General features: G+C 38.3%; 1 protein-coding gene across 4 annotated transcripts; it reads right to left on the bottom strand.

Annotated features, from left to right (window-relative positions):
- Positions 1-3011: 3011 nt before the first annotated feature.
- hdac11 (histone deacetylase 11) lies at positions 3012-24830 on the bottom strand. 4 transcript variants are annotated; one of them, XM_057362004.1, is made up of 13 exons: positions 24627-24830; positions 24381-24515; positions 24161-24220; positions 23895-24043; positions 23389-23489; positions 22345-22371; positions 21808-21924; positions 16009-16051; positions 15170-15246; positions 14036-14098; positions 9413-9509; positions 7016-7194; positions 3012-6051 (listed from the first exon to the last, which is right to left on the bottom strand). In XM_057362004.1, the coding sequence occupies exons 3-13, from the start codon at positions 24193-24195 to the stop codon at positions 5812-5814; spliced, it is 1128 nt and encodes a 375-aa protein (XP_057217987.1). In that variant the 5' UTR covers positions 24196-24220; positions 24381-24515; positions 24627-24830; the 3' UTR covers positions 3012-5811. The 4 variants fall into 4 exon arrangements, with proteins under 4 accessions (XP_057217987.1, XP_057217986.1, XP_057217988.1 ...); XM_057362003.1 differs by lacking the exon at positions 24381-24515; XM_057362005.1 differs by lacking the exon at positions 24381-24515 and having other exon boundaries at positions 24769-24816.
- Between the last annotated feature and the right edge of the window lie 101 nt (positions 24831-24931).

Here is a 24931-nt window from a genome sequence, read left to right as displayed (position 1 = left end):
TAAGGGTAACGTTTAGTTAATGCATTAGCTAACATGCACTAATACATCAACAGCATTTATTAATCTTACATCATGCAAATTACAGCATTTACGAATACATTTTTTAAATTAAACGTTGTTACTGTTAAGATCAGTTTATTTGTGATAAACTAACATAAATAACTGTATTGACATTAACTAGCATTAACAAAGAATAGTACCAAAGTCCGTTTAGGGAAATCGCAGCTATTATGTAGCCTAATTCAAACAAGACGTGAATGGGAATACTTCTCACCGGATAAAATCCCAATTAAACGACATATTAAAAAACAACATTTAAAAATGACGTAAACTGTACCATAACGTTTGTTTCCTAGGATCAAATTGCGCTTAAAAACATGACTTTTTCATGTTGCTTTAGATACTAAGCATGCGCAAAGCTACGCTAGGGTGGCTATATTGTGTGCTGCATCGTTCCTCCCCATTCATTTCAATGGCAGTGAAACATCTTGTTAATATTAATATCTTTGATACTACATGCTGAAAAACTATATTGCTCATTTTTAGTTAATGATTGTTAATGCATTTACTAATGTTAACAAACAAAACCTTATTGTAAAGTGATAGCATCATCAGTACTAATCTCTGAAATCTCTGCCCTCACACAAAGCAAAAAGGGCTTCTGAAGACCAGGATTACAGTGTAAAAGTCTACTTTTATGATACTTTACGACGTGATAAATCATCATCCACTTTAGTTGTATGGACAAGAGCAGCTCGTGAATTTTGTCTAATATCTCAAAAGAAATAAAATAATATGGGGCAGGAACCACATGAGAGCAAGTAAATTATGGAATTTTTTTGGTGACCTATTTCTTTAAAGATTTATCTATTAAATCCCGAAATATGATATTGCCCCCAATAGACTCTTGAGCTCAAACTTTTGTGCTCTTATTGTAAACATGTCTCCTGAGAGCACACTTACAAGGTTAAAGCACTTCACACAGACAGACTTCAGCTCAGAGTGTTTCAGCCTTCCAGAGCCGAATTCATTTCAGCAACTTTATCCAATAAACTCAACCCCGCGTGACTGAATGGCAAACCTGTGAACCTTTCTCATAAATAAAACGTATTAAAATAAATAAAAAAATAATAACAATGCAGGCTTAACAGACAACTGTCAGAACAGTCTCAGTCAGCAGCACCTAATATGAAATATTCAGCGTCGATCACATTACTCTTTCAACACCGAAAGAAATCTGAAAAAGGCACAGCCATGCTTGCGTAAGCAACAAAAGAGACATCAGCGTCTCTTCTTCAAAGAACTTCTAAAAAAACTATAATCAGGCTTAAGTGTGAGAAAGCAGGGACACGTTACTCATTACCTCATATTGTGTAAACTGTATGCAGTACTGGAAAGCATTGGTGGGGGTGTCTGGATAAAGACGTCTTTGAGCGGCTTTTGTAGCTCCCAGACGGACAGTTTAAATGACGTCGGTGAGCCCTAAACGCTTGAATGCTGAGTCATAGGGAGCTCCTAAAAAAGCCCTGAGATCAGTTCTGGGTGGGGTGTTGGGTGGTACACGTCCTGCATATGGTTGGTATATCGGAAAGCTGGTCAGTGTCTGTCTATTCTATTGGGAAAAATATATTTTATAGTTTCTATCTATAGACCGTTGCAGCGGCAACAACAAAAGCAGACTAAGGTCCTGTCAGTGAAATCTAGCGGCAAGGTTACGAATTGCAACCAACCGCTCACTCCACCCCTCCCCCTCCCGTTCGAAACACGACGACGGCTGACAGAACATTGCGAATTACATGAAAGGGGACCCGCAGTGTATGTAGATAGAAATAGCTCATTCTAAGGTAATAAAAACATAACGCTTCATTGTGTAACCTCTGAAGACATAGTTAAGTACATACATATTGCATTTCTGTCAATAGATCCTCCAAAAAATTACACACTGGACATACAACTTCCGGTAGAAAAAAATCAATAACTGTTGGGTAGTTATTGATACAATTTATATACAATAAAATACTAATAGAAATTAAATAGAAAATAAATGATGTTATAACCTAACACAGACCGGAAGTTAACTTCGGGCCAGATGCGTGCGTCCGACGAAACTGCCTATAGACCACTTTGCAAGATGTAAACAATGCTGGTCCTACGCTGGTCCAGAAGAACTTCATGTTGCAGTTTGAACAAAATACATCCAACAGAACATGTATAACCGAATCAAAATGTTAAACAAATATCTTTAAGATTTAATTAAATATTTAGGATTAAAAAAATGTAATACAAAAATTTAACCGCAAGTGTTTCTGGATCAGTGTTTACATTTTGCCAAGTGGTCTATAGAAAGCTATTTGTTAGCAATCCCATTTACTAGAAGGCAAATTTGTCTTCTGCACAAAAAAAAACTATGGATTTGCAAAAAAATATAAAGTAAAAGTATAATCATTTAAACAAGCATTTCAAACGGTAGTAATTCGTCTTTTGGTGCCCTGATGATCCAGATACAACAGGGATTAACATGCCTACTAAACCAAATCTTGGTGTCCAAGTTTAAAATTTGGCAGAAATTTGCATTGTCAGCACTTCCGTTCAACGTCAGTTGTTTACGCATCTCACTGTTAAATGCTCTTTACAGTTCTCTTCTCACCGTACACATAGCATCAAGAAAGTCCAGTAAGATCTGCTGATCCTGCAAGACTGTGGCAGTATAACATCCATCTGCCTCCTTAATTAATTCTCATCAGCATAAATAGATGATATCTGCTTCTGCACTTCAATACAAACAAGTTAACAAAGAGACTGAAAGCCGAGCTGATAAATAATGGAGCCCATTTCTCTCGCCGCTAAGCAGAACAGTTGCTTTCAACATTAATCTACTGATGGAGAGGCTTTCAAACAATAAACCAGCAGGTGTTTGAAGATGCTTTGCTGATGTGGGAAAAAGCCATATATATCATATGAAGCATTACCATATACAGTACACAATAAACACAAGGTCTTCTGTAATTGCATTTTAGATTTGATTTATTTTGCCAATCCTTACATGGAAATGGTATTCAAAAAGTGCAGGTACAAAAAAACATCATAAATCCAACGAGAAAACATCACATTTGGCACTTTTGTTAGACGTTAAAGCGCCATCTCTCTTAAGTAGTTTCATGAATGGAATATTTACAAATGTAAAACACAGGTTTAAACATATTAATGTGTAGCGAGTTAAATAAGAGTACTAATTTATATCAAAAATAATTTAAGAGAAAGAATAAAATACACATTGTTAAACATTTGTTTCACATTAAGTACATAAGACATTTAGTGTTCGTAGAAACAAAACAAAACACTTTTATATAATAATGTTAATGCAATTCTTATCAACAACCAAAAGAGTTCTTTTCCCAGCACTATCCACATGAAACCAGGACCACTGTGGACCTTTTCATGTACAACGCCATTAAGCTGCTGGCTAGAGCTAAAGGGTTTACGCCTTTCATGTGACCTTCCCATGCATCCTTACGACGGTTTTCATTAGAGACAAAAAAAGGAAGGAAAAGAGCCCTACTACTCTCATTAGTGTCCATTACCAAGATCCCTCCAGCAAGAGTGCAATCCCATTGAAAACAGACTCATAACCTAAACCAAAGACATAAAAACGCATGAGATATTCTCAATTGTGAACCTCTTTAAACCAGTGATTTCTTAAAGGACATTTATCTCTAAGCTTTCGATGACCTAGCGTACCCCTTCTCGTGTATCTCTAGATGAGAAACAGACAGGTGTTTGATACCTGAACATACGTATTTACATTTTTAGGGAATTGAGACGCATCTTGTGGGGCTGTTATGTGAAAACCAGAAGTTCTGTGCAAACGTCTGTTGACGTCAACTAACATTACAGTACTGTACCTCCTTAAGCAAAAATGGTTTCTGTGCAAGCGTAGGACTGCTGCAAATCAATAACTACTTATAACAGTGGAACATGACCTATGAGAAATGTGAATCTGTAGTTTATATTCCACTGTTGTTCACACTATCAATTCAGACATTACACAAAGAGGTAGGGAAAGATTTAAAGCTGGCAGAGACTATAGCTTCATCCAGCTGCGCTTGGCCTTTGTGCACATTTGTTCTTGATTTAAAAGGGGTACAGTGCTTTCAGACAAAGGGAAAAAACTTGCAAACCTACGTTTCAAACGCCCATTCATAATCATATGCCATCCATCAATGCTCTCAAAGCAATGCATTGATGAAAGTACTGGAAGGCCATTTGACTTGCTCTTCCCTGTGGATTCTTATGTGGCACTTTACATTTACATTTACGCATTTGGCAGACGCTTTTATCCAAAGCGACTTACATTGTATTGTACTATACATTTATTTACAAATAAGCTTTCACGACAATATAGAATAGTATCGCGCACTCAAGGGACAATTTCCCCCAAAGGAACATGAGGATAAATGCTCAACAAAAATGTATTATGCCATTATGTCCAAATGGCTTGATTCAATAAAGGACTTTCAAATAAACTTGCCAGACCTATAAAAGGGCAATCAACCCAATAATAAATATGTGCAAAGAAACTAACTAGGGAAGAGAGAGAATGTAAATTGAAAATCAGAATACAAAAGAAAAAAAAGAAAGAAAAATGTGTCATTATCTTCTGTATACTCTCTAAACAACAGGAACTGTTTTGCTAAATTAAGGAAGGCCAAATCTCAGTTTAAGAACTGCCATTGCCAACCAACTCCACCGTCTCTCATGCTCTCCAATAAAGAGTTTCATTCTAATAGAGAAAGCCCCGGCCCCTGCCTGAAGACATTTCAAAAGTCTGCCAACCGTAATATGACAAGAGAGTTCTCAGCCCGACAGCGGTCCACCTGCTGATGCACACAAATGAGAATTCTGGCGTGCTGCTAAAACCGATTGGTCACGAAAGCACGTCTTAAGAGCAGCTTTCATTTAATGTCATGGAATTATTTAAGGCATGATAGCAGAGCAGGTCAAAGCAATGAGAAACCTGTCCTGTAATGAATCTGAAATATATTCATAATGTCATAATTTCATTTATCGAATAAAAGAAATCTAATCTATGTTGGAGAGAGCTGCCTCTAAAATGCTTGATAAAATCAACTGTTTTCTCAACCTGGGGAGTTGCAGGGAAACGTATGACTATACAATAGACCTTGAGTGCATAAATTGAAAATAAATCAATTCCCTTTTCAATATCCAACTGGTGGGCACTAATTAAAGCAGTGGTTCTCAAACTGGGGGCCGTGGCCCCCTGGGGGGCCCCAAGATGGATCCAGGGAGCCACAGATTTTGTGGCATTTTATGAAATATAGAAATTTATCATAGATTTTATGCAATAAAACATCAGAAAAATGACACCACCAACCAAACGAATTGAGGTTCCAGCATTGTATAACTGAATGTTTTTGGTTTAATTAAAATTCTAAGTTTAAGATTATACGTCTTTATATGGGGGGCCGCAAAGCGATGCACTTAACACAAAGGGGACCTTACAATGAAAAAGTTTGAGAACCACTGAATTAAAGAGTTTCACAAACCTAATGTGCAAAACAAGCATTGCATAAAACACAGTATTTTTCTTTTTTTATAAATGGGGAAAAACTGGGAAAAACTCTTAATCCTTTACTTCAAGCCATTTATAAGAGTGTAAAATTTGGAAAACGTTGATCCTGAGTCAATCTTAGTCCACCTAAACCATTCGATTCATCAACATTATTTACTTGTTCTAAATGTCTGCATCAGTCGCTGCAGGTGTAGCTCGACAAGCCCCAAAATCAGGAAAATTTAAATGCCGCTGAATGTGGCCTCTGATGACATAGACTTGCTCATCATGAGTGACACATGTGAAGGTCCCGCCTCCTCTGAAGCTTCTCCACCAATCAAACCCTGCCTGCGCAGGTTCAGGATGGAGTCGGCGATTATGCGGGCAGTCTTCTTCTGGTATCCCCCTGAGGTCACCATGAGGATAGGGATCCCTCTGCGGCAAGCAGCCCTGAAGATAATTTCATCTCTCTTAACTATACCCTGAGGGAAAATAGAGAGTATTTTTACCATGTTTAATATGCTTTTGTATAAAAGGCAGTTGGCAGTAAGTAATTATGAGTTGAAGAGCAAGGAAGAATAAGATGAATTCTGTCATCATTTATTTATGCTTGTGTCGTTCAAAACCTGTATATGACTCTTTCTTCTCTGGGACACAAAAAAGATTACATATTTAGTGTCCAAGTCAATGGGGGCCAATGTTGTTTGGTTACCAATGTTCTTCAAAATATCTGCTTTTGTGTTCTGCTGAAGAAAGAAAGTCATACAGTTTTGGATTGACATATCCTGAACACTGATACTTTATGGTAAGTAAATGTGGGTGGTCCACACGTTAATGTTTCTGAGGGGGAATGTGAAGTTCTGAACGTTACAGTATGTTAAAACTGTTCAATAACAGAGAAAGAAAGAGAAAGAGAAAGAAAACTGATTCTGTAGGATATGACCCCTTTAAATGGTTTGACTGGCCTATTTTTTACCGCTTGAAAAAGTGTTTAGAGAGAATGGAGACAAACCTTGCCCGGACTCATGGGGCCAAATCTATGCCAAAACAGTTCATTAAAAAAGGGCTTATCATTCCTAACCGCAAACACATCTGAGGATAAAACTGTTCAAGTAAAACTAACACAACAAAAACTTAAAATGCACATGAAATATGAATTATAAGTCATATCAGGTAACCCTCATGTGTAGGTATATCAAAATGCTGTAGCAACCCCCTACACTGTACAACACTATACATGAGATTTTATTTAAAATCTTCTTTTCTACTCTCCCTCCAAATCTAAAAGAAGGCAAAGATGTTCTTCAGCATTCCTGCCAGGTCTCTATGCTGTAAAGCAGGCCTGAATAATTAATATGGGAGTTCATTGACTGGGCTAAAAAACCTTGCCAGCGAATTTCAGAACCGATATGGAAGGATGAACGTAAGAATGATAGACAACCGCACCTGTGGGGATATAGCCAGACCTCCGAGAGGGTCTCCATCGAGGATGTCCGTGCCTGCGTTGTAGATGATGATGTCTGGCCGTACTTCGTTCAGCGCACCTTCCGTGTGGAGCTCCACCTTCTGGAGGTACTCCATGTCTTCTGTGCCCCAGTCCAACTCTACTTTTCGTTTAATCGCCCCTGAAGTCAAAAACAAAAACGTTCATCTCATTTAAAGATTATACTTCAGATTAAAAGAAAGGAGGCAAACGGATAACGGCAATTTAAAGCAGCTCATTTCAACCGGTGGCTGGTTTAAAAGTGCTTTTTTATGAAATGGCATCAAGAAAATTGCCTTATAACCTGACAGATATCACCAAAATAGGTGTCCTGTAAGTCTCTGTAAGAGTACCAGACTCCGTAAACCAATGTTCTGATTTTTGTTCATGTGAAGAAATATCTAATCTTACTGTGTTTGACCACCTATGCAGAGACAGTATCTATGTTATTAAACAAAATATTTAATAAGAGAAAAACTCTGATCAACTTCAAGTTAACTTGAAAACAAGACAGAGAAATGACTTTCGTGACACTCGTTATAATGATCTACACTTCAAGGCATGTTCAGCCTGTCAATCATTGTGTGTCTATCAGGACAGATCACGTATGGAAAACAGGAACCTGTGTTCATTAGTTGTTATGCTGTTGTGAGATAATATTTCTGAAAACTAATGTTTTAATACATGTACAAGGTTCATGTAAAGCAGTGTTGGATCTGTGGGTTAATTTACGTTTCTTAACTGTGATTGACATTGAAATGATCCTCTGCTGATGTCCTGCACAACCTCTGATGGTGGTTTTAAGAAGGAGCGTGTCTTATTCAAATGATAAAACGAACGTCTAGAAGAAAACTAATGTAAAGCAGGTTTATACTTCTTTAAGCTGAGTTTCAAGGCAAAAAGAGCACAATACTTCGCCTTCACAAGCTTCTAAGACCTAATTAGTCTTTAACTGCATATGTGAGGAGGACACACAGAGAAGGAAAATAAGGCATGCCTTTTGAATAGACAGAACAGTCACTGAGGGAAAAAGCCATAAAAGCAAATGAAACTGAAAGAAAAACAAGGCAACCCAAAAGTTATCTTAGAACGGCAGTGTGCGCCTTCAATAAAGTAGGTGGTGCTATTAGTCACGTACATAGAAGGTTTTGTTCTGAAAATCGAACGGTTCAACACACCTTACAGCGAGGAAATGCTTTACAAAAATCATCTTAGGTTTGACAAGCTGTCACACTACGCAAGGTGAAGCTTACAGCATTGTCACTCAAACGCAAATGAAAGAAAGAACGTTTTTCAGATAACGTATACGCTAATTGACAAAGATTATAACGTGACCATATTGATCCTTGTTGAAGCATTATGTCAGTCATTTTATAAGTTGATTCTTTGATATTTTAACAAAAGGAAATCCTAAAGGAAATTCACTTATGGGCCACTTAAAGGAGGCCCATCAGTGCAAAATGAAACTGTTTGCATTTCTATCCATCTAAATGGCAGCTCCTTGAGTGGCATGTAGTGCCGTCTGCCATCTTTGCTTCACATAAACACACCTGAGCGGAAAATATTAGCAACAATACATATGCTTCTTGCACAATAAGCAAGACCGCAAAGAATACCAACACCAATCACATTCAAGATGCTGCAATCACTGTCAATCACATTCTGAATGCTGCAAATTCAGAATGGAAGACTACTGATTTTCAGGTTTTCACCGTTTAAATGTCAACAAGCACACTACAATTTTAAAATGAAGTCTGTAGATTATGTGGATGAAGCACATAATTCAATTATTATTTAATAATTAAAGTAAAAAAAGCACTAGAATTACAATATAGAAGTAATATGAGGATGTCAATGCTGTGTTTGCCTTGCAACGCAACAAAACAGAAGTTGATGCAAAAAACAATCTATAAAAGGCAGGGATCCACCAAAATACTTTAAGGGTAGCAGGACACTGCCCCCTGTAGGAGAGCAAACGCTTTCCTGTAGCTCAGTGGTAAGAGCATTGGTTGTGGGTTTGATCCCAGGGAATTGCACATACCTATAAATGTATAGGATAATGCAATGTAAGTCGCTTTGGATAAAAGCGTCTGCCAAATGCATAAATGTAAATGAAAATTATTGTACACTATCTTCCGACATGTGCATCAATTCATCTCTTTCTCTGCCAGTCATTTTTTGTGATGGTGTGTATGTGTGAATTTGTATATATATGCAAATGATGAGCTAGTCCATGCTAAAGATTACCGTGATTTGAAGCATTTTAGTTCCTCATATCATAGATGCAGAGGATATCTTTACATAATCAGAATCACTTTAAATGCCCATTTACATATGCACTCAAATGCGCATTAACTTACTCTTTGCATATCCGTCTCCTGGATAGATGTGGCGATTATAAACATCCATTATGTAAACGCGTCTGTCTTCCAGGAAATCCCGCTCGTGTCCATTTCCCTGCAATATCAAGCATATAAAAGAGCGGATATAAGTGCATAAAGTTCTTATTGCTTGAGATTCCTGTTTTTCACATTTATAACAATAATTATGGATATTAATAATCCAACACTAGAGCAATGAGCATCGTGGTCCCTCATCATTTTTAAGTGGATTTTTTTTATTTTGCATTCTAGTTACATTTTTTATTTCTTTATTAATTTTCCAGTAGAATAACACATAAACAGACAAAGATCATGAGGCAATGTTCTGCTATATTATCACCCCCATTACATTTTTACCCCCTTAAATCCCATCAAACTTTAACAATTTTACATCATAGTGATCCGTTAAACAAACTCTCCACAACTTCAACACAATTCAAATAAATAAATAAATATATAATTAAGTAAATACACAAGGAAAAACTAATTATTAATTTAAAAAAAAGGTAAATAAGTAATAAAAATAACAAAGTAGTTATCAAATAATAAAAATAATAGAAATATAATAGATAGGTGCCCAGCTTAAGTTTCTAGATAGTCAGTCAATACTTTATCCAGGAAGGGTTGCCTACTGTGTCAAAGGTCTTAAGGGAACCCAAAAACGAAAATCAAATTTTAACCAATTTAATGCTTACAAGTGGATTTTAAGTGGAAAAATTGTATTTGTACATACATAATAATTAAGTTCAACAATGAATGATATAAATATAAGCTGTTTGTCTAAAACGCATCTAAATTTGGTCCAACTGAGTAGAACCTTCTGCAGATCGTTTATTTAAAACTGAAAATTCTGGAAGGATAGATGATGTAGGTAGTATAAAGAATGAATCGAAATTCTCTCATAATTCACCCATCACGTCAAAAGCGTTCACCAACAATGGATGTTCACTGCCTATTATGTGCATAACAAAGTAGATATTTGTTTTTGATGTAAAGCATGACTGACACAGAAATGCAAGCACAAGCCTTTCCTGACTCTCAGAGAGACTAACTATTCAGATCTGTCCTCTGAAGACGTAACATTTCCATCCCTCTTTATTCTGCTGTCACTTACGACGTCTGGCTACTGTCACTTTTAATTTAAGACTGCTGCAATGCTCACAACTCATGTGCAAGATGGCTACAACCTCCGATTCCAAAATGGCCCCTTTCTCAGCTGTTCAGAGAGACTGTCAGCCAATTACGAGACCACACTTTAGGGGTTCGTTCACATTGTCCTCTCTGTTCCATCTGTGCGCTCAAGCAGTAAAACCTTGCTGCTGGCAAAAAGATTGCCATGTAGCAATTGCAAGACCTATGAAATAACAGGAAGAACATTAATAATATTCCGGGTGATTATGCTAACATTTGGTGGCCCTCAAGTTCTACAGACTGTCTAGACAACTAGCGGTAAATTGTTATTAGATGGTAACATTATCTGTAGTGTCAACGCTGTTGTATGACCAGAGGACAGAATATACAGTATGCCAACATCTCACACCTGCTGTGCAATAACATCGTATCTAAATTCCTGAGGTCTTGTTGTACTTGTTTTCTTAATGGTTAGGCAAGTAGTTTGTCCTGTCCCCAAAATGTATGCCATTGGGTGAGCCATTGTCGCTATGTATGCTGCAGTATAGGAGAAAGTATTTTAACATGGAAAAATATGACGCACTTCCTTCTAAAGCAGGGGTTCTCACCCTTTTTGACTCCAAGACCCCCCACTGTATTCAACAATATTCAAAGGCCCCCCTGCCGCTTACAAAAACTCAAAATTCTTACCCAATAAAATATTTCAGAGCTTGATATTAACTGGAAAAGTGTTGATTCAATAGAAAAATTAACAAATAATAAGAAATATCTTGGTTTTTGGTTGTTTTAAAATGTATTTTAAAATGTATTTTAGTGCTCATTTTGTCTAATTTTAAATTATTAGTCACCCTGAGGCCCCCTTGGAAGTCAGCTGGGGCTCCCTTGTGGGACATGCCCCCCCTGTTCAAAACCACTGTTCTTAAGTCATCACTGGGTCTGTCATAGTCGAGGGATGCTAACAACAACTGTTAATACTTTGAGTCGTCAAATGTTGTCTTACACAAGGCTAACAATTTGTTGTCTCATTGTGCAGATAATCCTGGTTATTAGCAAGCATTCATGAATTTTTATATGGAACCGATGTAGCCACCAGAGACCAGCATCTGCCATTACATGTCATCATTTTAAGCCTTTAATTGGAGTCTTAACGCCAACTTTTCCCTCCTCGATATTTTCACAGCCCGTAAACCCAGCTGAGACAGCGTTTTTGCATCCATTTATATGCCGGCATGAAAATCCCCACCTTTGTTCTGCTCGTGGCCCTCTGTGAATTATTCCCCCCGGTGGTGATATCGATCTGATCCTCGTTGCCTTAGTCGATGAGCAAAAGACCATCATTACAATCAAGCCACACTTTAAAATGCTTATGCCAGTTTTATGTACCAGCGTGAGAATTATCAGGAACAACAGCTCCTGGGTCCAAGTGAACTTCAGGCTGAGATAATTAGAAGAGGATGTTTCTCATTAGGACGTAGAGGGCAATAAACTGTAAACTGGATGGAAATGTGTTGATTTACACAGTGATGAACATTTTTGCAAAACACACACATAAAGGGAGACTACTAATATGATTTATGGCAAAAATAAAATCATGAAACCACCCAACAGCCATATCACCCTGTAGCCCAAGACTGGTTTCCCACTGGAGCTAAGCAGGGTTGAGCCTGGTCAGTACCTGGATGGGAGACCTGCTGGGAAAATTAGTGAGGCCAGCAGGGGATGCTCACCCTGTAGTCTGTGTGGGTCCTAATGCCCCAGTATAGTGACGAGGACACTATACTGTCAATAAGCACCGTCCTTCGGATGAGACGTTCAACCGAGGTCCTGACTCTCTGTGGTCATTAAAAAATCCCAAGATGTCCTTTGAATAAGAGTAGGGATTTTGCCTCTATACATCATGGCCTCCTAATCATGCCCATATGTACTAATAGGCTTCGTAACTCTGTCTCTTCTCCACCAATAAACTGGTGTGTGGTGGGCGTTCTGGCGCAATATTGCTGCCGTCGCATCCTCCAGGTGGATGCAGCACATTGGTGGTGGTTGAGGAGATTCCCCCTTCCATGTAAAGCGCTTTGAGTGCCCAGAAAAGCACTATATAAATATAACGAATTATTATTATTATTCTCTCTCTCTCTCTCTCGGCTTAGCACAACATCAGACTAAACCTTGAGTGCCCCCAATGTCCATAGAGAGTCTATTGGATATGGTACAGTGAACATGGCATCTCTAAAGGGCCTAATTGATTTTGTATGGAATGTTTTTGTATACACCAAAAAGCAATGACTTTGCAGGTTGCTTCCCCCGAAAACCATAAACAATGTGCCTCTGAGGCACAGTGCTTAGGTTGTTATGGCAAGAGTTCTGGCGTGAGTTTGACACCGGACTGCTTATTCAACCCAAGCCAGATAGGAGGAGTGGTTAAGAAAGCTATTTGGAACCGGTAAATTTTTTTGCAATTTAATTTTCCTGATTCTAGAGGTACAGAAATACACACTTGCGCTTTAAAGAGGTCGTATGACACGGCTAAAACGAATATTATTGTTTGTTTAGATGTAATGCAATGTGTATACACGATTTAAGGTTCAAAAACGCTGTATTTTCCACATACCGTGCATGTTTGTATCTCCTCTTTGCCCAGCCTCTCTGAAACGTGCAGATTTTTGACAAAGCTCATCGCTCTGAAAAGCGAGGTGTGCTATGATTGGCCAGTTAACCAGTGCATAGTGATTGGTCGAATACTGCGAGCGTGTGACGGAAATGTAACACCTCCTACCATATTTGGTTCCAAAGCAATTGTACTGACAGGTACGCCCACCTTACTTGCGTATACATTTGGGCGGTCTTAGTCAAATCAAACCACGAACTGATGTAGATTTGTGGGGGTGTGGTTACACGAGGCGTTTCAGGCAGGTCTGGGTGAGCATTCGCTTTTAGATAGAATGCATCTTTTGTTCCAACACTTGAATTTGTGGAATTTTACGTGTCTAATACATGCATGGGCAACTAATAACACACCAAAGACACAGAAAAACAAGTATTCACGCCATATGACCCCTTTAAACAAAAATCTTTCATTTAATTCCAGAGGTCATTCTAAGTCACTCAAGGGGAAAAATAGTAAAAATATGACCACTTTAATAGTCTTGCAAGCTGTCAAAAGAACTACAGAAAAAGGTATTACTTCAATACAAACACAAGAGTATGAACAAAACCATAACATAACAACAAAGAACAGCATTGACATCACTGGGCAACGATTACCATGGTGATCACACACTAAACAGCGAACACTAATAGTGGCATGACAGCAAACAAGCATGTTTCCACAGAAAAGTCAAGACTGTTGTATATCAGCAATCAGACTGCAGAATTATTGACTTTTCTGCCAAATAGGGGATATTATCATGTCTACATCGTCAATTGCTCTGCGGTACCATTGACTGACGGAGCGAGCTGAAAAGGACTGCTCACCTGATGGGCATCTAGATCGATGATGGTGGCCCTTGCTACTCCTTCCACCCTCTCAAAGAGAAACTGCAGAGAGAAACACACAGAGGAGGGAAGTGAGTTTTTATCCTGACAGCAGAACAAATTACAGAGGGGTTTGTGGATCTCATTGCAAGACAAAAAGCAACAATCTGAGCGAGATGACTGTGTGGCTGAAGCAAAAAATCAATGAGTTTCTGTAAAAGCTGATACATAGATGCCATTATAGTCACTATATTTGTACCCATGAGTCCATGCATACTTTTTTAATGAGAAGATAAACTCGAAGTCTGAATTGTCTGAGGAGAAAAGATGGATACATTTTTAAAGGTTTAATGATGCGTAACTTATCTCCGCTTTTTAAATAATAAACTACAATTTTTAAGAATACAAAAAACTTTTTGAATATATGTTTTTGGTGCAAGTAACTTTGGCAGTAAGCTACACTCGAATAATGTGCTTTTCATGACAACTTTCAACTTATATATAACATTATTTATCAATAAATTATACGGAATAATATACATATTCATAACGGGTTATATTGACCCATTGTCCCCTTGAACTGCAGTCCCACAGTACTTTCATACAAAAATCATAAAAATTTAAATGCTTTAAGCCAGGTCAATGTGTAATTTTTTGGAGGATCTATTGCCAGAAATGCAATATAATATACATAACTATGTCTTCAGAGGTGTATAAAGATCTTACAAAATGAAGCGTTATGTATTTATTACCTTATAATGAGCTATACACCACAGGTCCCTTACATGAAATTCGCCATGTTGTTTCTACAGTAGCCCTAAACGGACAAACTGCTCTACAAAGCGCATTTCGTAAATACATTATCTCCATCGGCAAAGAAGTGGAAAAGTGACAACATCTTAGTTCTATGTCAGCCACCGTAGTGCTTCGAAAGGGAGGGCCAAACAGTGGCGTGAGCCGTTGTTTGCAATTCGCAACCTCACCGCTAGATGCCGCCAAATTTCAAACACTGGACCTGTGGTGGTATTACTATAATATTTCTAATTCATTCATTTCTTAACACTTGATTTAGATGACTAATCATACAGATGACAGGTTTTGGAAATCGCTAGTGTACTAGTGCAAACATCTCACCTTGATAGCTAATGTGATGTCAGCATAGGCACAAAAACCTCCTCCTTTGTCACTGGAGCAATGATGGAAACCGCCACCTGCAAGAGAAACAAAACAGCACCCTCAAAAACCTTTATATTCAGTGAGCAGTGTATAAATGCAGTCTGTTTTCCAATGTCCCTTGGACGTTTCCATCTGAACTGCCCCTGCAAACTCTAGGTGACTGAGAGACCTAGCTTTTAGCTTTTAATTAGGATCATATTTACAAATTCAGGGAATAGATGCAATCTGTCCTCCCGTGACCCCGACACAGTTAGCCTCATTATATGAATCTGCACTCCGGAAGCTCCTCTACAGAGGTGGGCTGGGTTTTCATTAGCATTTATTGCTCATTCACACGACCCCGCTTGCTGATTCACACCTTTCAATTACCGTGCAGCACCCTCACAGCACATGCATTCAAATGAACAGCCGTCCATTGTCCATTAATGTTTGTCAATGTGGATGCAAAGAGCAGCACTGTTTATCCATCAGCGACACAAGGAAATAAGCTGAGCTTGCAGAAGCACCGCTGAAAGTCTCTCCCACTTCTTCAGAAACCAGGACGAGAAAAGAATACTGATATCATACAAAGCCAGGGTTATCTTTTTTAAATAAAGTTGCCAGTGACTTGGTTTTGTCTCTCAACTCTTCAACCATCTTAATAATAAAGAGACGCTCTCTCTCGACTTCTTTACACAATCTAGTTTGTCTGAGGTGGCAGGTAATCAAATGAGCAGGAAGAGTAGCAAAAGCCACGGTGAGATGTGTTTATTCTCCCTGCAATTGTTTTTCAAGTGGTGAATGTGAAAAGAACTCACCCACATTAATTGCCCATCCTCTTTCCATCGCCAGCTTCCCAGCCTAGGTATAACGAGAGAACACTTTATTTTCACAGTCACGTTTCAGAGTTGGCATTTTCCCATTTTTCAAGTCATCAATAAATTAAGAGAGAAACAGAACTGTTCATGTGCTGGGTAAAATCAAAGCATAACTTGGCACCCAAACTGGGGGCGGATACAACATTATCTGAACTTCTTTGATCTGATTACGAAGACTTTGAACTTCACACTAAAGTCGATATAGTCTACTGCAAACTTAAGAAGAGTTTCTTGAGTCTATGTGCATGAATATGCAATATTTGAACTCATTAGTTGTTAATGCTTTCTTTATGTGTTTCCTTTATTCACATATCTGTCTTGTATCTAAGAAACTGCCTTTTACGTCTATTATCTTCCATAAACATGGGGCATAATCCAATCTATCGAACACGTTTCATGGCACTGGAATAACAGGAAATGGCTTTAAAATGACATTTCCATCACACCAAGGGTTAATACCCATTTGTATGACAGATAAGACCGTTATCCAAGAGCGGCACATTCCAATGAGAGATGCAATAAAAAGAAAATGTGTGGGTTTCTTTGTTGAAATAAGTATTAGCTGTTCACTCATCTTTCAAAAATAGCCCAAACTAGACCAGATCACAATTTTTTTATCAGTTCCTCTTGTCAAAAGTAATCTGACTGTCTTGCATTTGGAGGACGTTTTTGTGGCTTTACGGACATTTTCTGCAATACAGCTGTTTTAATACTTTAGTGGGTATAAAGAGTATATTGGAAACAAATGTTACACATTCATAGGCCCTTGTATTTACAATGAACGAAAAAAACAATTGACTAAAAACACCCTCAACACATCTCAAATCAATGACAAAATACAAAATATTTTTCAATTTATAGGCCTATAACATAAATGGATACAGGCTCATTTTAAAAGGTAATCTACATCTTGAAATATTTTTAGCAAGAGTCACAGGTTCTTTTTAGTGCATTTAAATCTACTTTCAGTCTCCAGTAAAGCAGAGTGGCAAACTAAGAGAGCAGAACCACACACGCACACACACGCACACACATGTCTGGTTTACTATCCCCGTGGGGACAGTCCATAGGCGTAATGTTTTTATACTGTACAAACTGTATATTTTATCCCCTATCCCTACCCCTAAACCTAAAGATCATAGAACACTTTTTGCATTTTTAGATTTAAAAAAAAAAATTGTTCTGTACAATTCATTTGCTTTTTTGCCCCTGGGGACCTCAATTTTGGTCCCCACGGTGACACGAGTCCCCATGTGTTGGTGTGCATTCAGGTTTAGGTCCCCACCGGGATATACAAACATGAACACACACACACATGTATGTTATGTTTTATTATCTCCGTGGGGACAGTCCATAGGCGTAATGAGTTGTATACTGTACAAACTGTATATTTTATCCCCTAACCCTACCCCTAAACCTAAAGATCGTAGAAAATGTTTTGCATTTTTAGATTTTCAAAAATTATCGTTCTGTACAATTTATAAGCTTTTGTGCCCCTGGGATCTCAATTTTGGTCCCCACGGTGAGTTGGTGTGCATTCAGGTTTAGGTCCCCATCGGGATATACAAACACGAACACACACACGAACACACACACACGCCTGGTTTACAATCTCCGTGGGGACAGTCCATAGGATTAATGTTTTTATACTGTACAAACTGTATATTTCATCCCCTACCCCTACCCCTAAACCTAAAGATCATAGAAAACTTTTTGCATTTTTAGATTTTTAAAAAATATTGTTCTGTACAATTTATAAGCTTTTGTGCCCGTGGGACCTCAATTTTGGTCCCCACGCTGACACGAGTCCCCATGTGTTGGTGTGCATTCAGGTTTAGGTCCCCATATAAAAACATGTCCACACACACATGCACACACGCGCACACGCACGCGCACACGCACACGCACACACACACACACAAACACAAACACTGTTCTTGAGCTCAATCCCCTGGCTGAAGACAGTGCATGGCTTTGCATAAGGAGAAGGCTATCAGTGAGCCCAAAGACCTGAGCTGTTCTTGGGAGGCATAGAGAAATTCAACTCAGCTCTATCTTTCCGTTTTTACTCTCTCTCTCTCTCTCTCTCTCTCTCTTTAGGGCATTCGCTGATTGGTTATCCGTCAGTAAAACTGCATCATAAGTTTAAGTCTGCAATAACTTTCAATCGATTCATGAACCAGCGTGCACATAAGTTTACCTATGATTAATATTTTATTTAAATTGCTCAATACTTTCAACTAAACAGAATAGGTATCATGGTAAATGATTATGACAAAGAAAAAATGCCTCAATAATGATTTTTCTTTTAGATGGTGGGTCAGATTTAACAGGCTAAAAGGTCATAGGTTAAATTCAATGCATGGACTAAAAATGAATACCATATACTACATAGTTTACTACATAGCGTGATTTAGGGCAGTCACCTTATAGCTTTAAACCCTGTCAAGCATTTTAGATATTTGTTTTGACCATTTGTATAATAAATATACGTTTCAAGTAATACCAAACATTGGGTAGAAATTGTGGGGATCGACTAATTTGGGGTAAAGCTTGACACTTTTTGTCAATAAAATTAACACCTTAAATGAAACCATGACAGTTGCTGTGGAAAAAAGCCTCAATTTATATCGCTAAACTAGTTCACCACAAGACATTTCCAGTTTTCTGCTCGACCGAACCATTTGTTATCAGAGCAGTTAAACAAAAAGTGTTCACATCTGATCTCATTTATAATCATCACATTAAAACCGTGATAATAATCAAATCCACAACAGCAGAGCAGAGATTAATGACATGAGTCTGCCTGTTATGATAACTCCTCCCAAACGGCCGCAATACTGGATGGCTGTTGTCTAACCTTGAACTTCCTCGCGCACTAACATAGAGACGTTCGGTAAATACTCCCATGTTCCCCGAACCACAACGAAGACGACACCTCCATCCAGCGAGTCGACTGCTGATTGAAATGGCAGTCAATTAGCAGGCCGTGAGAAGGGCTCGATGGGAGGTATAATTATGTTCTCGGGCTGAGAGGGACGAGTGGAGCACACTCGTTGTGAGTTCATCTGTCGCGCAGTGGCAGTCTGTCAGTGCGCAATACTGTGGAGTACACCTGGCATACCACAAGGTAATTTACCGCAGTCTTTTACATTGCTGGGAAAACATGGAGGGTAGGAAGACCCACTAGAGAAATGAGTCCTCGAGATGCTAAAGGCACTGTCATGTTTGCCTGACAAGCAAATGTCTCGTGTTTAACTGACAAGCAAGTGTCTTACAAAGTTGGATTCAGTAATAATTAGTGGTTCTCTGACCAACCATATCGCGTGATTTTAGCAAGACAGTCGTACGCGCAGGGGCGTAGCTACATGGTGGCCATGGCTACCCCTGAATGATGGACGGCCACCTATCTGGCCACCTCTGTTGTGCGAAGCAGTTTTAAAATGTGTGTCGGAGGAGTTTACGGAGTGCTGCGCAGATCATTTAGTGTAAGCACTGAAAGTAACGCGAGAACATTACTCTCGCGTTAATGTGATTAACATTATCATTTAGTGATAATGTTTACACTTATCATTTAGTGTAAGCACTGAAAGTAACGCGAGAACATTACTCTCGCGTTAATGTGATGTCATACGCTGACGCACTGACGCAAACAGTCTGAGCGCTAAAACTGAACAACTGCTAACCACTAGTTCATGACAGTATACTGTCTGTGTACCATGGAAGTTCATCGCGAGCAGAAGGATCAGGTCAGTAAAATCAGTCTTTTTTAACTGGATTTCATTAATTAATTACATTTTCGATGTTGCCAGCTTGCGGTATTTTGACCGGAAGTTGTTCCGTTAGTTTTAACACCGCAAAATAGTTAACTCAGTGCTTGTTAAATAAATTAAGATATTTGTAGCATTTTGACTTTATAAAGAGCCACCAGTCTCCCATTTATTGGGTTATTTTTAACCTTTACAAATCTGACTAGTTTTTTAGCTCATGTGGCGGCAAGGTGAGGAATGCGCACCATAGCAAATTCGCTAGGCCACCCACAACATAACATAATGGCAACACATTTAGCAGAAAATATAATTGCTATTATACATAATTGCTGTGATACCAAACTGTTGTCTTTTTTGTTGGTTAAATGCCCTTGGTAAATAACATTCTCAGTAGTGTTCTCATTGTTAACCAATTTACTAAATTTCATCAAATAAAACATTTAAACACAACAATTATATAAGCAAGACTTTACTACAGAGAGAATTGTCATGGGCCCAAGTGCACACATATTCAAGCAAGTTATTAAGATCCAAAAAAAACAGAAACTTCCGCTGAGACATGAAACTCACTGAAAACTCATTAGGAATTAAAGTAGTGTTCTCAGCTTGTATTCTTAAATCCTCTGCTTAACTCCCAAATTGGGAGAAAAATGCAAGGAGTATGTCTGTTCCTATGATAGCTTCAAAAGAGCCTGCAAATGTTAATGTGGAAGTGTTACCTGCGAGAAACTCCTTGGAGCGTCTCTATCGCAGATGTTCAGAACCTTGCCTACTGACTGTTCCTCCCTAGGTTATTTCAATGTATGCCAATGAAAGGCACAAATTGGGCCTTTACAAAAACTCTATAACAAAATGTTTCTACTTTAAACTTTGAACAATGTGGATGACTCACTGTATTAGATTCTCTGCAGTATGGTCTTAAATTGTAGTTGCACCACAAATTCTGAGTGCAAGAGTTTTTGTCAAATTGTCATGGGGCGTAATAGTGGTAAAACCAAAACCTTTTGATTATACAACAGCTGAAGATATAGAGCGTGAATCTTTTTGTATGTATTTTTCTTCCTATACACCATTTCATCGGACGAACCTGACCCCCAGTTAACTTCCGGTTTGTGTTTGGCTAGTGTCTAATAATATTACTAATATAACTATTTATATTGTATTTAATTTATGTTAACATTAATTTGTATTTTTATTTTACTGTATAATAATTGTATTTAATAAACAATTTGTTGAATTTTGTTGTATGTTCATTTTATTAAATAAACAATTTGTTGAATGGGTCCTGTATTTGTTGGCATTTAAACAAACCGTATGGTACATTGACATCTAGAGGCTGAGCTTGGCATCAGTGTCTAATTCAAAATATTGGAGAGACAACTTTAGCCAAGTTACGTTTCTTATCCGTTTCTTTTGATTGTTATCAGAAATAATCTACAGGCACTCTATTGTTTGTGAATGTGTACCAGAAGTTAAATTGGGGGTCACAAATGTGTTCGTGGACTGCCCTTAACTTCCGGTACACATTGGTCTGGCTAGTGGCTAATAATATAATACTTTTTATGATTGAATCAATTTATATTCATATTAATTTATACTAATATTTTATTGTATAATAATTGTACTAAAAAACAATTTGTTGAATTTTATTGCATGTTAATTTTATTAAACAAACAATTTGTTGAATGGGTTGTGTAACTTAGTCCCATTTAAGTTTAGCCAAGTTATGGTTCTTCTATTGGTAAACCAAAATAATACTGGCTAGACATACTCTTAAATTGCTAGCTAATGTAATTTACTTGTTATTAATTTTGCATGTTTTTGGATATAATCTACAGGGACTCTATTCTTTGCGGATTTGTAGCGGAAGTTAAGTTTGGGCCACAAAAGCTAGGTGCGGTAATGTTTATGTTGTTGCTTTGAAACCGTCTATACTGTACTTACAGTTTTTGGCAAAACTGAAACCTACCATGATGGTTCCTCCCGTTTGTGTACGCAGTGGTTTCAGAACTTTGCGCTGTACCAGAAAGTTGGGCAGGAACAGTACAGGTGGGATTTCCGTGATGGTGGCAACCACCAGAGACCACTGAGAGGGGCAAAGATCACATGCACATTTTTCTATGTAAGAAATCTGAAACATGGGGTCTAAATTACAATTACAAACTCCTTCATTTCATTACAAAATTGTGCCAATTACAATTTCTTTCCAATTACAATCAACAGATATTGTGAAGTAAAATGGAATAGAAATAAGATTGATAGTTCAGGCAAGAAACCAAATGAATAAACAGAAAGTAAATTCATAGAGGGGTTTGTGGTGGATTGTACAGTAAATCAGATTTCAAATCCAGATCTGGAAGTGGAATCGCTTTGAAACAGGTGGTGATTTAGTGAAAAGGCAAACTGTTGGCAAAATGTTAAAGCTGGATCAACTTTACTGCATATTACAAAAAATTTTAAAAGTGAAGCAAGTACATAAGATTCGGTCACAGCAGCACTCAGATACCTCTCTGGGGCCCTCCACGACAGCGTTCTGCATGCAGTAAGGAGAAGAGAAAATACATACACAGCCAATTTAAAGGGCGATCAACTAGCTGTATGATCAGCCTTCAAGAGTGAACAGAGAGCAGCAGGAGTCAGCAATAACCAACCACTGAAGCAAGGCATGCATCAACAAATACAGATGACTAAAATCACTGTGAAATCGTTCACCCCAAAAAAGAGAATTTCGTTGTTTACTCACCCTCGTGTTTATCTAAACGTGTGCTGTTATTATTCCATGAAACACAAAAGTAGACATTTTTGATAAAATGACACACAACTCCTGTCATGCAACAATAGTTCACAGTGATCATGTCTGTCAAGCTCCAGAAGGATGAAATATGGGCTAGACATAAGCTTCAGAGGGCCAGGTTGCCAAAATCATGACTTACGTTTCGAAGCTCTCCTTTCCACACTATATAGTATAGAATTTGTAGTGTTCTACTAAACAAATAACACATGAATTTTGAATTAACATAAGGGTGAGTAAATACTGACAATTTTTTTCATTTGTGGGTGAACCGTTCCTTTAAGAAGACTTTAAGTTGCTTGTGTAGACTGCATGGTGGAGCAGCTGACTCATGGGTGCGTTAGGCTCTTGACAGACTGCAATCTGTGCAGAAGACTGAGATTGATTTGATAGGAATAAAGGCCTGCTCATGAGTAATCCGGTGCAATTTGCTTTTGTACACTGCATCACTAGCTCATTGCTGGTGAGATAAAAAGGGATGTCTAGATGTCTTTTTCATAAGTAGGAAGAGTCCACAGTCTAAATGGCGCTATCATAGATTATTATTGATTACGCTTTTCACACTAATCTTACAAAAGGCCAACATTTGCAGTCTTTTGTAAGTACAATTAAACTAAAGGATACACCAGTTTGAAAATTGGCTATTTGCATTGCCTATAGTAACCTTTTGCCATCAGTGTATGGAATTATGGGAGTCATGTGAAGGGCTGAGTGAAAAGACAAGCCAGGGCATGGACACAACACATACTGCATTTATACCTTGAGTCTGTTCAGGTAACGTGTAGTGTGAACCACAAGAAGATCAGCCTCACTGGCCTCCCGGGCTGGAACAATGGTCTCATCTGTAATAAACTGCTCCTCTGGAAATAAATCATTGCACAATGCAAAAATTAATGTGAACATATTTGACACTTGACACACACAAAAACAATAATAAAATACACAGTAAGCCGTGTTAGCCCATGATGCTCTCTGCTTTTACGAAAAATAAAGAAGTAGAGCGTACGGTGCTGACTGGGTTATCTGAAGTGTGCCGGAGTTACATGTTGCCACCGACCTTGCAGTAACAGCCGAGAAGTCAACCTCCTCTTTCACCTGCTCCCAAGAGGAGTACAGCTTCCCTCATTATTTCGGTCTCACTGATTGTCTACCCCCCCCTCAATCGCTGTGCTGACTCGTGCTCTTTGCTTCCCCATTTCTCATGTATTACATTAATCACACAGAGTAGCTGTATGTCCAGCTGAACGTGCAGTGGTGCTGCTCACCTTTTAAGAAGTGAATGACTTTGCCCCATTTGCCAGCATCAAAGGGGTGCAGCTTTTCCAGACCCATGAAGGTGATGTTGTACATTGGAGAATAGACAATAGGCAGGCATGATGCAGGGACCTCTGAGTAAAGCTCGGTTTGGTGAGAACTGTGGAAAAATTATAATGTTTAATGAACGCATGTATTAAATTCTGAAGGTGTCTTAATTCTACCCCTCCAAATATTTAGTTTACATCAAATGTGGATTTTAGAAATTTGTATCTACCCTTTCCTTCCTTCTGAATCTTCTTTTGTTGACATCGTTGCCACAGCACGCCAATGTTAGCTGAAAATAAACAACATTTGTACACAACCATAACTTTGTATACTGGGCACGTTTGGATATAATTAGAATGGAAAAGTAATGAAATTGCATGTTGAAATGTGTTCGATTGTTATTGTTTTTTGGTAAATAAAATCAGTTACAGACGCGGAGAAGCACTTACAGGTCAAAACTACAAAGCCCAGAATGCTTTGCGTGCCTGCGCAGGCGCTCTGGGTGTTTTGAAGACGCACTTCAGTTCAGGAAATATTTTTACGAATATCTTTCCCAGAGTCTCCAGATAAACAAAATGAGCCAACTGCAAAGCGTGGACTTTTATTTAAAGATACGGTGGCACAAACTTCGCAAAAGCATTTAGATTATTGATTTTAAGAAAAATCGCTGGTAATGTGAAATCAGCACGACTCACCTGCTAGCCATTTTATAAGTCTCTTATTTCTACGGCGAAATTATTTTCGTTGTCTAGGCGTTTATTGTGAAAACATTCAACCAGCGTCCTGACATATAATAGTGTTGTTAATTAAACGTTTAAAGACGGGAGGGTTACACACATTTAATCCCTTGTATAGCTTCCCTTGTACAGTTCCTCCCCTCTCTGAACGCAGCTGCGCCCTACACGCAGCGCTTCTCTGCGTCATAATGACGGCACAACAGCTGAACTCATGAGAGTTTCTTACAATTCGTTTCTATAAGTGTAAAATGAGAAAATATATT

Source organism: Triplophysa rosa, linkage group LG20, assembly GCF_024868665.1.
Source record: "Triplophysa rosa linkage group LG20, Trosa_1v2, whole genome shotgun sequence".
In the NCBI taxonomy this organism is placed as follows: Eukaryota; Metazoa; Chordata; class Actinopteri; order Cypriniformes; family Nemacheilidae; genus Triplophysa; species Triplophysa rosa.
The sequence above is the reverse complement of the archived record's forward strand: the minus strand, read 5'-3'. Positions and strand labels throughout refer to the sequence as shown.

Bases quoted from the DNA above. Each gene is read 5' to 3' on its own strand.
- hdac11 (XM_057362004.1), bottom strand. From the start codon at position 24,195: ATGTCAACAAAAGAAGATTCAGAAGGAAGGAAAGG. The intron at 7,195-9,412 runs GTAAGTTAATGC...TTTTGACTTCAG, and splicing joins AGGAGACGGATATGCAAAGA to GGGCGATTAAACGAAAAGTA. The intron at 6,052-7,015 runs GTGCGGTTGTCT...ATTTTCCCTCAG, and splicing joins GTCTGGCTATATCCCCACAG to GGTATAGTTAAGAGAGATGA.